We start from the raw sequence: 14103 nt of genomic DNA on the forward strand, positions 1-14103 counted from the left end.
CCCACTCTTGCCACACAGAGTTAATCCATCTCTGAGCAATCCCCTTTTATTGTTCAATTAGATAAATCTTGACAGAGAAAAACTTTGTCAAATCCTCCCCCTTGCTGTGAGTGACAGGTGATTTACATATCTTGTGCACTAGCCTAAGAGACATGCAGTATTTTTTAATTCCCTCCCCCACTCCTTTCTTCAGCAGCTCTGCAAAGATTGGTTGTTCCACACCTCAGCATGATTTGGCATGCTGAAGTCATGTGGTTACTTTCCTGTCTTTTCACTGGATGTTAGAGATCATAGCAGAAGTTCAGTGTTAGAAATACACAGGAGAAAATGCATGTTGACAAGGGGAGTGTAGAGGTGGGCGGGGAGTCTACTGACATCACGACTCCACCCACCGAGCTTCAGACAGACCCACCCACAGAATATGCAGTTTTTCGGGTCTCATAACAGACAGAGGGGAGACATTTGACAGGTAAAGATACATGCAGGAGGCATGTATATCCTTATAGATAACCACTATGGCAGTAGTTTAGAAAGGATGACATTGGGTTTACATCCACTTTAAGGAAGTATTGTATGTACTGTATGTATGTTAACCACTTGATGCCCGTGCTATAACTGAAAGATGGCTACAGCGTGGGCTTAAATTGCTGGGAGGGCGTACATGGACTTGGTCCTTGGGACTCGGCTGAACACAGATTGGAGTAAAGGGCCGATCTCGGCCTTTTACCACGTGGTCAGCTGTCAGCCAATGACAGCTGTTCATGTGATGTAAACAGAAGCCGGTATTTGGCTTTTTTATCCTCACGCTGACAGCGTAAGGAGAAAGAAAATAAGCCGATTACCGGCTTGTGTAAATGGGACATCGGTCCCACACACTGACAGCCACTGCTGCTAAGCAGTGCCCACCTGTGCCACCTGCCAGTGCCTATCAGTACTGGTAAGCAGTGCCACCTACCAGTGCCACCTATCAGTGCCCATCAATGCTGCCAATCAGTGCCTCATCATCAATGCCATCTATCAGTGTTATCAGTAGTGCCCTTCAATGCCGCCTATCAGTGCCCATCAATGTCACCTTATCAGTGCCACCTTATCAGTGCCCATCAGTGCCACCTTATCAGTGTCCATCAGTGCAGCCTCATCAGCGCACAACAATGAAGGAGAAAAATTACAAGTTTGCCAAGTTTTTTTTAACAAACTATGAAAACTTTTTTTTTTTTTTTTTTTCAAGATTTTTGGTCTTTTTTTGTTTAGCAAAAAATAAAAAACCCAGTGGTGGTTATATACCACCAAAAGAAAGCTCTATTTGTGTGAAAAAAATGATAAAAATTTCATATGGGTACAGTGTTTTATGACAGCGCAATTGTCATTCAAAGAGTGACAGCGCTGAGAGCTGAATATTGGCCTGGGCAGAAAGGGGGTATAAGTGTCTAGTAAGCAAGTGGTTAATATATCTTTTTGATAATTATAGAGCTGCTTAGTGGGATATTTTTGATATTATTTAGAGTGCAGAACATTTGTTTATCATTAAACTGACTTTTTGTCTTGATAGTACCAGTTGTTCTGAAGGAGGCAATACCGGCTACAACAAAGCACATTGATTGTGAACTCCAGTCATCTCGGGAGATGATGTACAAATACACAGCTATCTTGGAGGAGATGTATGGAAAACTGGCAAAAAACAATCTGGTCAGTTTAACCCAGATGAAAGAAACACTTTACAATGCAAGACAGCATGAGGCATTTTTAAACATTATTTTGGTAAGTGCTGCATGTGGTCTAGAGTGGGGTTTGTATCATAGACTTGTTTTAAATCTTGTGATTAAAGTAAACCTAGCTTCATTTACATTTTGTCACGCTAAGTTCCTATCACAGAGATCACAGTACTTTCCCTGACAATTACTTCATCTGCTTTTCTTCCCATAAGGACAGTACTATCTTTATTTAAAGCAGAACTGTATAAAAAATGTATTCTCCCATGGGGCTCTGATCACACTGAATAGGTAAACTGCTTGTTTTGTCTAGGGGTGCAAGGAAAAGCTGTACTTGCCCAGTCCTTCTATCCTCTAGAAAACTGCACTCCCTCTTGTCCGGCGGTGGACTGTTCCTGCCATTCTCACTTCCAGAGCCAGTCTATGGGCGTGACATGTCAGGAACAGTCCATTCACAAGATTGCTAGCGTGCAGGGGGCAGGAGCAGTGGGGTCCAGTCTTGCGCTCGGAGGATGGGCGGATTAGGTAAGTATACTGTATATCCGTTCCGAAATCCCCTAGACAAAACAAGCAGTTAACATTATGATGTCTGACCACTCGAGAAATGGAGACAAGTAAGTGGATTTTTTTGGCTGCAGCATACCAATGACATTTTCTCAGCCTAGGCAAACTCACTTGACCAGAGCTCAAGGACTGCTCTTTTAATGATAACATTTTTTATTATATTGCTGTATATCATTGTGTGTACAGAATTTTTCATGTAGAAATGTAAAGTTACTGAAAATTCTATTTACAGTTCAGTTTTTATGTTAAGTCAGCCCTACTGGTGGCTATTTTGCAACATGACTTTTAAAAAGTCATATCAGATTACCGGTAATTGATTTATTGTTAAAGCAGTATTAAAACCAAAAAGTTAATAGAAAGCTGCAGCCCCTATTGGTGTAATGTAAATACAAAATGAGTATGGTGTACCATCATCCAATTGGAAAGAGAAAAAGGGACTGGGAGATTGGTCCCCACCCGGTCACCCAGAAAAAGGGAACATTTTAGAAGGACTATCCCAGTACTGACTTATACAGCGTATACTCAAGGTTTAGTAAAAAATTTGGTTTTTATTAGTACAAAAAATCAGGATAGCAAAAGCAGGATATCCAAATACATAATAAAAGGTGCATGGTAACAATCCATTGTTGGTGATATACATGGATTGTTACCATGCACTAATGCCATGTACTAATAAAAACCAAATTTTTTACTAAACATTGAGTATACACTGTATAAGTCAGTACCGAGATAGTCCTTCTAAAATGTTCCCAAAAAGGTAATAGATTGCAGTGAGCTACATTTACATTGGTATAACGTGAACCAATGTACAAATGCACGTTCCATAACTGTGGGATCCCTGTGGAAGCTACGAAAGTGATCTCTGCTCTCCTCTCGGGTCCCTTGCATGGGCATCATTCAGAAAGTACTTTGCATTTTCTTAATGAAAGCAAAGCATTTTCTGATTGGAAAAGGTGGAAGGGCAGTGATGTCACAATCTTCAGCTTGTCCAATCACATAACACTTTGCATTCATTGAGAAAAGATCACTGTAGTAGCGGTGCCTACTACAATAATTTCCAGCTTCCATGGGGATTGGCCAGGTATGGCACTTGCATACTTACAATGGCCCAAGCCAGACCAATGTAACTATGCAAAAAATATCCATACTTAAACTTCAGCTGTTAATTTATTGTGTTCATACCACAGAAATATGGATTCCTGTGAATGAATGCACTTTGCATAGATCTTTGACACAAACTTTACTGTGCTAATTCTGAAACATTAAAATGTACCATATTATTGCACTAGTGTACGGTCACTTATTATGCTACAGTGATGTATGTTTATTATATTCATTTAGTCAGATATCATCACATGTGCCAAACAAGTTGATGTAATTGATAAGCAGTACTGGGCACAAATGGAACAATTAAGGGATACAGTCCGATCAAAATCTGCAGTTCCCACAGCACAGGTCTATGTAAGTAATGACAGCTGTCAATATCACATTATGTTACAATGTTGCATGTTATTAATGGAAGATAACAACGAGAAAAATGAGAAAACATTTGCATCAGTAAACATTCCGGACCTATGTAAAAATAATGCTAGTGGTTCTTTTGGGGGCCAGTAGTCATGCATAGGTGACCTAAACCACTGGTTGGAAAGGTAGGTCCAGAAAAGAAAAACAGGGAGGGCAGGATAGGGGGCAGTAGCGGCTGGTGCTCAAAATTTTTGGGGGGGCACAAATGAACTGAAAAATACTGAAACAAAAACATCAATTGCATCCACTGTGCCCATTATATGCAGCCACTGTGCCCATCATATGCAGCCAACTGTGCCCATAATATGCAGCCAACTGTGCCCATAATATACAGCCAACTGTGCCCATCATATGCAGCCATGTGCCCATCATATGCAGCCAGCTGTGCCCATAATATGCAGCCAACTGTGCCCATAATATGCAGCCAGCTGTGCCCATCTTATGCAGCCTCTGTGCTCTTCAAATGCAGCCAACTGTGCCCCATCAGTTGCAGCCTCTGTGCCCATGATATGCAGCCACTGTGCTCCCCAAATGCAGCCAACTGTGCTCCATCAATTGCAGCCTTTGTGCCCATAATAAGCAGCCACTGTGCTCCCTGCCCGCCCGCTGTCTGCCCAGCCCTTACCCCATCGTGGTGGTGGGTCAGGCACCAGGTCAGGCGGCGAGCTGTGGGACATGTAGTGCAGCGATGGATGCAGGACTCCCCTGTGCATGTCTTCTTCCTGTTCTGCATGGCGGCCAATGGGATCGCCTCTATATGCAGCCAATCAGGTGCCCGGTATTACATCCGGGCCTCCTGATTGGCTGAGAGGCAGTTCTGTGTTAGCAAAGCAAATATTCATTTGCTTTGCTAACACACCTGGAAGCACTGCGAGCACAATGGTTTGCGCTCGCAGTGCACCTTTTTTGAAGTCTATTAGAGCCTATGGCTCTAATTAGGTGTTTCAAAAACACCCCCCGCCGCTGTAATTCTGGCGCCCGACAAGGGGCCAGACGCCTGAATGGGGGTGGCTACAGCAGCCGTGGATAGATTCATTCAATGCATGAATCTGTCCATAGTACACAGAGGGGGTGGCTGGAAAGAGGGGGCGGCGTCGTGAGTAAGGGTAGGGAGGAGAAGGTACATGCGAGGGAAGTAGGAAAGGCATCAAGTAAATTACCAGTGGACAAATGTAGGTTGGGAAACAAGAACAAAACACAGGGATAGGTAGCAAAGAAGGAACACACAAGAATGCCATGGTTCTCATATCTTATTGAATTTGACTTGTGACCAGCATCATATTCATATGTTCCTTGACTTCTTCGAAAAGGACTGTCGATTTCTTCCAGTTCTTACCTATCATTGCTTAGCAGCCAGAAACAAAAGAGACCTGAAATTGTATGGTGGTGGAGAGCCACCCATAAACATCCAACAAAACCAATTTCTGGATATAATATTAAAGATGAGGTTGCACCAAGTACATAGATACCCAACATGTCAAACATTACATTTTCATGTGCCCATGAAATGGTGACAAACTTTACCACCCCATATTTTTTTATAGGTGACGCTTTAAAAGCCCCTACAGGTTATCAGTTTAGCATTACAGAGGAGGTCTGGTGCTAGAAATATTGCTCTCACGCTGGCATGCATACCCCTGACACATGCATTTATGCTTATACGTGTGTGGGGGGGGGGGGGGGCTCAAACTGAAACAAACTGGAGAACTTGGAGGAAACCTGTAAAAAGTTTTTTTTTTTTTTCAAAGGGTAACTGGCCTTTGCTGAACAGAGATTTTACAACTTACTGAATATCTCTGGGAACAGTCATGAGAACTTTTGATGGTTATTTACACTCATTATCACTTGTATTTAATCCCAGTATAGTCTGATTTTCTTCATCTTTCAGTGAAGTACCAAACCTGATGAAATGAAGCAACATAGGGTTATACTGCTACCTAAAAGGGGAAATAGACACTAGACACATAAAAAGGAAAAGCCTGCCCCTCCTCACACTTTCTAAGTTTTGCTCAGTTTTGCTTACTAATGTCCTGTACACATGATAGGATTTTCCGACAACAAAATCCATGTTTTTTTCCAACGAATGTTGGCTCAAACTTATCTTGCATACACGTGGTCACACAAATGTTGTCGGAAATTCCGAACGTCAAGAACGCGGTGACGTACAACACGTACGACGAGCCGAGAAAAATGAAGTTCAATAGCCAGTGTGGCTCTTCTGCTTTATTCGGAGCATGCATGGAACTTTGTGCGTCTGAATTTTGTACATACGATCGAAATGTACAACAACGGATTTTGTTGTCGGGAAAATTGGAGAACCAGCTCTCAGAACCAGCTCTCAAATTTTGTGTGACAGAAGTTCCGATGAAAAATGTCCGATGGAGCCTACACAACAAGCTCCCATAGAACATTTTCCGTCTGAAAATCCGACCATGTGTACGGGGCATTAGTCTCTAAGTTCCATACAGTTGATGTGTCTACCTCGGCAGATGTTAGCCTTGGTTGAAAATTTCGAAAGCTAATGGCCAGATAAACAGATAAAAATAAAGAAATGCTTGAGGAACAAGGAAGCTAATACAGTCACCACATCTAAGTATTGATAAGCTGCAATATATTACATTTGTTATTGGGTTTAATACCACTTTAAAGTGGAACTAAAGCACTGTGCCTGTGTGCTGAGATGGTTGAACTCCTGCACATGTACGGGTATTATGTCATCTTGCACTGGCCAATCAAGATGGTTGAGGACCGGCACCCAGAAGAAGCCCAGGAAAAGATGCCAATGAAGGACCTTGTGGGCATTGAACCAATAGAGCTAAGGGAAGTGAGTGACTAAGCTGTGCCCCACCCTATGGACTCCAAGAAAAAGGATTTTTTGGCGAGTAAAAAATATATCACACAGTTCCTGGATTGGTCAAGTCTTGCAGAACTGTGACATTTTAACTACTTGCGGACCACCCGCCGTCACTATACGCGAGGGAAAGATGGCCCCTGCTCGGCTCTATACCATTGGATGACGTAAGCTACGACATCACTTTCGCCCTATAGTCTTCAAGGGGAATTTTTTTTTTGCAAAAAAAAAAGACATTTATCATTTTTTTTTATTGCATTTAAGTGTAAATGTGAGATCTGAGGTCCTGTTTACCCCAGATCTCACATTAAAGAGGTCCTGTCATGCTTTTTTTCTATTACAAGGGATGTTATTTTGAAGCATGCTTGGGAACCTCTCTGACAAATGTTGGAGGCATGGGTTGTACCTGTGCCTGTTTTTGCTTGTAACTTGTGTACTGGCAGTTATCAAAAGACATATGTTTAGTTTCACTGGTATAGTAACATACCGTATATACTCGAGTATAAGCCGGCCCGAATATAAGCCAAGGCACCTAATTTTACCACAAAAAACTGGGAAAATTATTATTATTGACTCAAGTATAGGCCTAGGGTGAGAAATGTGCAGCTACTGTATATGAAAAAGAGGGTCAACAATGCCCGTTTGCAGCCTCACTGTGCCCATTCGCATGCCTCACTGTGCCCATTTGCAGCCATAGGTCCCCCGAACTTCAACTCTGTAGTTAAGAGGTTCTTAGATGCCCCCTAGCTGCAGCCAAAGTTTTGGGTCTCTGGACCCAAAGGGTCCTGAAAGACATTGCTGCAGATGGACGCAGTTGACTGGCTTTGGGGCCCCTTATCTCGGGGCCACTTGGTGCTAGGACCCCCAAATTTGATATGCAAACCCAATGGAACTTTCACTACAACATATCCAAAGCTGGGGTTCCTAGCGCCAAGTGGCCCCGAGATACAGGGCCCCAAAGTCGGTTCGGAAAATGTCAAGCACTTTTCTGCAGCAGAGAATGACATTTTCCGAACCGACTTTGGGGCCCCGTATCTCGGGGACACTTGGTGCTAGGAACCCCAGCTTTGGATATGTTGTAGTGCTTGTTCCACTGCACACCAAATTTGGGGTTTCTAGTACCAAGTGGCCCCCGAGATACGGGGCCCCAAAGTCGGTTTGGAAAATGTCATTCTCTGCTGCAGAAAAGTGCTTGACTCGAGTATAAGCCGAGGGGGCATTTTCAGCACAAAAAAAGTGCTGAAAAACTCGGGTTATACTCGAGTATATACGGGTAGGTAAATGGAGTTTAATGATTAGTTTAATTCCAAGATGTCCAGTTTGGCCGAATCTGTGAAACACCATGTTTAAATCGGAACTAAAACTGGTCTAATGAAACAGTTTATTATAACCTAGTATACTCTAGTCCTATTCTGTACAATGTATAGTAGAGAACAAGAATAAATTATTCATAAACTCTTGGACTATAAAGGTTATATGTGTCTTTTGCAGCCACTCTTTATTTCACTATCTAACCTGTGGAACAGCTTCCAGGATGAAATTGTGTTATTAAGTGTCCTTAGCAATATGACTACAAACCTGCAGCCCTTTCTAGGACTCCATGAAGAGCTCTTTCCTGATCACATCCTTCAGCCATTATTAAGTGATTTAACAATAAAAACTGACGAGGAAAGGATTAAAGAAAGTGAAGGTGAGCAATCAATCAATACTCAGCTTTCTCTAAAATTCACCTAGATAATAAAACATGGACTCTGATTAATTGCTGAAGAAAACAGCTTTTTTTTCTTGATTCGAGTTTGATAAGCTAAAACATGCAATACAATTTAAAGAGTATCTGTCAGATTTGCACTAACCTGGTATGCTTTGTACTCAAAAGCAAACAAATCATATATCTCTTCTTCTGCCTGAAAAGATTGTTGTAGAATCTGGGCTAGTGCTATCCAAGGCTGAGTTTAGGAAGAATTGGTGAGAGCTATGGTTCCAGGTATACAGTGTGTTAGGTTCATGGAAACGTGGAATGTTATCTGTAAAGGATTTTTCACTTTAAGGTGATTGGGTACTTACTGCACTGTGACTCAAACAAAAGCCTGGGCTCATTAAACAGAATTTTAGTATCTGCTCCTAGTGTATGAACATACATTTACCTTGATCTGAATTTCACTCCAGGGAGTTCACCCCAAGGAATTGCACCCCCTACCCCTTTTCCCATTTAACCTTCACAGTAATTTCGTTAAAGCGAAAACATTTTTTTTAAGTCAGCAGCTACAAACACTGTAGCTGCTGATTTTTAATAAGCACACTTACCTGTCCAGGGTGCCTGCAATGTCGGCCGCCCGAGGCCAATACGTCCATCGGATCGGGGTCCTGGCGCCGCCATTCGAACTAAGGGAAACAGGCAGTGGAGCCTTGCGGCTTCACTGCCCGTTTCCTGCTGCGCATGCGTGAGTTGTGCAGCGCTTTGTGAATGGCCGGCTGTGTTCTGGGACACACAAAGGTCCCAGAAGACAGCGCACCCCATTCCCCAGAAGACAACGCGAGGGGGAGAAGAATGAAGACTACCGCGGAATAGGAAGTGGCAGATTAGGACGATCTGCCTAGCAACAGCCATTTCTGGTAAGTAAAATTTTTTTTTTTTTTTTCACATTTTTAGAGCCTTTTCATGCAATTTTTTTTTAGGGTGGACCTCCGCTTTAATATAAGCTGAAGATGGTAGAACTATATCAGCTCCCCTTTCTGCCAGGGCTGGGATACTGTTTCTGTTCTATGGTGTTTCCAGCAAGCTTTGAAAAATGGATGTGCCTGGTGTACATGCAAAGCAAATTGAAGAAGCAGCTACTATTTTTTATGATGGATTTTTAAGTTTGCTGAGAATACCAATAAATACTCTGATGGCCCTGGGAAAGATGGGCAGTGTAATAATCTCACATATACTATACAGTATATATGGATAAAATTGTCTCATAAGGTAGGAGGGTGCATCTTTATTAGAGTGGATAAAGTGTATATATACAGTTGGCTCATAAGTTTACATACCCTGGCAGAAATTATGATTTCTTGGCCATTTTTCAGAGAATATAAATGATAACACAAACTTTTCTTTCACTCATGGTTAGTGATTGGCTGAAGCCATTTATTATCAATCAACTGTGTTTACTCTTTTTAAATCATAATGGCAACAAAAACTACCCAAATGACCCTGAACAAAAGTTAACATACCCCAGTTCTTAATACCGTGTATTGCACCCTTTAACATCAATAACAGCTTGAAGTCTTTTGTGGTATTTGTGGATGAAGCTCTTTATCTTCTCAGATGGTAAAGCTGCCCATTCCTCTTGGCAAAAGCCTCCAGTTCCTGTAATTCTTGGGCTGTCTTGCATGAACTGCACGTTTGAGATCTCTCCAGAGTGGCTCAGTGGATTCGAGGTCAGGAGACTGAGATGGCCACTCCAGAACCTTCACTTTATTCTGCTGTAGCCAATGACAGGTCAACTTGGCCTTGTGTTTTAAATCATTGTCATGTTGGAATGTCCAAGTACGTCCCATGCGCAGCTTCCTGGCTGATGAATGCAAACGTTCCTCCGGTATTTTTTGATAACATACTGCATCAGAGGCGGCTCTCTAATTAGGCGAAATAGGCGGTGGTCTCAGGCCTCGCAGTCACAGGGGCCTCGCACAGCTGGCTAGTTTACCTAATTAGGAAGCGTCTCTTCCAGCAGCAGAGATCTCCGCCATCACACAGTCCCGAGTCCCCTCGCTCTGCTACAGGGAGAGATACAGGCGGCGAGTGAGACGTGTGATTGGAGCTCACGTACATCTCCGGATCACAGACAGGAGAGCCGCTCAGTAGAGCCTGCTCTGACAGATTTCCCCCCCTCCCCCCTTCTGCCCGCACAGCCAGACAGAAGAGGAGAGAGAGCTTCTGCTCCTCCTCCTCCCGCCCTCTCCTCCTGTGTCTGCCCCGCCCACTCTCCTCGGCAGTGTTCTCTGTTCTGCCTCAGAGAAGGGGATGTGCGGGCGGGAAGATTCAAGCTGAAGCCCAGCAAACAGAAAAGGAAAAGGGGAGTCTGATCCATCCATCCATCCAGTCCCTCCTGCCTCCCAGTGAGTACACTGATGTAGCGGATGCTCTTCCTTCCCTTCTTCCTCCATCCCCCTCGCTTGCTTGCTTTCTTTCTTTCTTTCTTTCTTTCCTTCCATCTCTCTTTTCTTTCCTCCTTTCTTTCCATTCTTTTGTCTTTCTTTCTTTCTCTTTCTTTCTTTCTTTCTTTCTTTCTTTCTTTCTTTCTTTCATCTTTCTTTCTTACTCTTTCTTTCCTTCCATCCATCTTTCTCTCCTTCCTTCCTTCCTTCCTTCCTTCCTTCCTTCCTTCCTTCCTTTCTTTCTTTCTTTCTTTCTTTCTTTCTTTCTTTCTTCTTCTTTCTCTTTCTTTCCATCTTTCTTTCTTCTCTTTCTTTCTCTCCTTCCTTCCTTCCTTCCTTCCTTCTTCCTTCCTTCCTTCCTTCCTTCCTTCCTTCCTTCCTTCTTTCTTTCTTCTTTCTTTCTTTCTTTCTTTCTTTCTTTCTTTCTTTCTTTCTTTCTTTCTTTCTTTCTTTCTTTCTTTCTTTCTTTCTTTCTTTCTTTCTTTCTTTCTTTCTTTCTCTTTCTTTCCATCTTTCTTTCTTACTCTTTCTTTCCTTCCATCCATCTTCTTTCTCTCCTTCCTTCCTTCCTTCCTTCCTTCCTTCCTTCCTTCCTTCCTTCCTTCCTTTCTTTCTTTCTTTCCTTTCTTTCTTTCTTTTCTTCTCTTTCTTTCTTTCTTTCTTTCTTTCTTCTTTCTTCTTTCTTTCTTTCTTTCTTTTCTTTCTTTCTTTCTTTCTTTCTTTCCCCATCCCCCTTTATTTCTCTCTTTGTGACAGCCTACCAGAATAGGTAGGATCTGTGAGAGCTCTGCTTGAGGAAAATATATCATTATTATGCCCACTTACCTACCCTCTGTACTGTCCACTCCCCTATACTGTACCCTCCTAATATAGTTCATTTTCATCCCTTGAATTATTTTTCCCATTATGGGAGTGAGTGGGGCCTCATGTCTAAGTTTTGCCTAAGGCCTCACATAGTCTAGAGCCACCTCTGTACTGCATTCATCTTGCCATCAATTTTGACCAAATTCCCTGTGCCTTTGTAGCTCACACATCCCCAAAACATCAGCGATCCACCTCCATGTTTCACAGTAGGAATGGTGTACCTTTCATCATAGGCCTTGTTGACTCCTCTCCAAATATAGAGTTTATGGTTATGGTCAAAAAGCTCAATTTTGGTCTCATCACTCCAAATGACTTTGTGCCAGAAGGTTTGAGTCTTGTCTCTGTGCTGTGCTGGCGTATTTTATAAGCTGGATACTTTGTGGCATTTGCGTAGTAATGGCTTTCTTCTGGCAACTTGACCATGCAGCCCATCTTTCTTCAATTGCCTCCTTATTGTGCATCTTGAAACAGCCCACACCACATGTTTTCAGAGAGTTCTGTATTTCACCAGAAGTTATTTGTGGGTTTTTCTTTGCATCCCAAACAATTTTCCTGGCAGTTGTGGCTGAAACTTCAGTTGGTCTACCTGATGGTTTGGTTCAACAGAACCCCTAATTTTCCACTTCTTGATTATGGTTTCAACACTGCTGATTGGCATTCTCAATTCCTTGGATATCTTTTTTATCCTTTTCCTGTTTTATACAGTTCAACTGCCTTTTCCCGCAGATCCTTTGACAATTCTTTTGCTTTCCCCATGACTCAGAATCCAGAAACGTCAGTGCAGTACTGGATGAAAGATGCAAAGGTCTGTCCAGAAACTCATTGACCTTTTATACACACACACTAATTACAAGCAAACAGATCACAGGTGAGGATGGTTACCTTTAATAGCCATTCAAACCCCTTTGTGTCAACTTGTGTGCATGTTATCAGGCCAAAATCACCAGGGTATGTAAACTTTTGATCAGGGTAATTTGGGTAGTTTCTGTTGCCATTATGATTTAAAAGAGTAAACACCATTGATTGATAATAAATGATAATAAATGGCTTCAGCCAAACACTAACCATGAATGAAAAATGTTTTTGTGTTATCATTCATATTCTCTGAAAAATGACCAAGAAATCATAAATACTGCCAGGGAATGTAAACTTATGAACACAACTGTGTATGTGTGTATATACACACACACACACACACACACACACACACACACACACACACACACATACAAAAATGACTCACAGAATTGCCATCATGTATTCATTGTCATCATCTAAATTCTGAAAAATACAAGCCTGTTGAATCTGTAAAAAGTAAACACACCCCTGCATTTATTACCATTTCAAATCCATGAAATCAAAATGGGGCATTCAAGATTAGGTGCCAATGATTAGAACTTCCAAAGGGAGTATGCAGGTGGAACCTGTCTTATATAAACATCACATATCTCGGGTCTGGTGATTTAAGGCCTATGAGTCTGGTAAGGGGTTAAAATGATCACTATATTATTTTATAATCAATCCACTGTAAGAAGAATAGTCTATAAGTGGTGTTGATTTCAAACAACTGCTTAATTGTCCAGGACTGGCCAGCCTAGCAAATTAAGCCCAAGAGCTGATAATTTGCTGCTAAACTATTTCTTCAAGAACCCCAAAGGCCAATTGTGGGATCTGCAGGTACTATAACTCTTGCAACAGTTGGTTGCAAAGTGCATGTACTGTATGTACAATCAGAGATTGCACCAAATCTAACCTGCATAAGAGGTGTACAAAGAACAAACCCTTGCTGTTGAAAAAGAACATTGGTGCAAGACTGCAATTGATATAGGTAAAGAACAGGCCTTCTAGAACAGTGCATGCTGGCTCAAAGATAGGGTTCGCTTGCCACAGTTACAGTAGACATGTTTCGTGCAAACCAAACACAGCAGGAGAAGAAGCTCAACTATTAAGCGTAGTAGTAGAAATGTTATGGTTTGGGGTTTGTTTTGCTGCCTCAGGGCCTGGGCAGTGGCAGCCATCAAGTCAACTATGAATCATGCAATATATCAAAGTGTGCTTTATGAAAATGTGAGGCCATCTGTGTAAAATTGTAGAATGAACTGGAAATTGATTATTTACCATAATAATATTCTGAAGCACATGCAATAGCTCAAAAAGAAAAAATGGAGGGTTATGGATTGGCCTAGTCAAAGCCATGAATTGAATCCTGCTAAAATGTTGTTGGGGCACGGGATTCAAATGGGCACCAAAGGAATTTTGCACAAAATAGTGGTCAAAAATGATGATATTAAAGACTGGTAGGCAAGTATACTAAACGTCAACAAGAAATCATTTTGATAAAGGGAGCAATACCAGCATCTGAGGACAAGGGTGTTATTTTTTCCATGGTACATCATTATATCTGTTAATATTTTTGGTGAATAAATTATTGAAAAGGCAATTTTTCCATGT

General features: G+C 41.9%; 1 protein-coding gene across 1 annotated transcript in view; it reads left to right on the forward strand.

Moving 5' to 3' along the window:
* The window catches only part of CFAP206 (cilia and flagella associated protein 206), a 61826-nt gene that overhangs the window by 21518 nt on the left and 26205 nt on the right, over positions 1-14103 (forward strand). The window contains exons 7-9 of the mRNA XM_073626908.1: positions 1550-1758; positions 3615-3734; positions 8140-8338. Of these exons, the coding sequence (XP_073483009.1) occupies positions 1550-1758; positions 3615-3734; positions 8140-8338 (528 nt within the window). The remainder of the gene's footprint in view (positions 1-1549; positions 1759-3614; positions 3735-8139; positions 8339-14103) is intronic.

The sequence above is a fragment of the Aquarana catesbeiana genome, linkage group LG04 (genome assembly GCF_042186555.1).
Source record: "Aquarana catesbeiana isolate 2022-GZ linkage group LG04, ASM4218655v1, whole genome shotgun sequence".
NCBI lineage: Eukaryota > Metazoa > Chordata > Amphibia > Anura > Ranidae > Aquarana > Aquarana catesbeiana.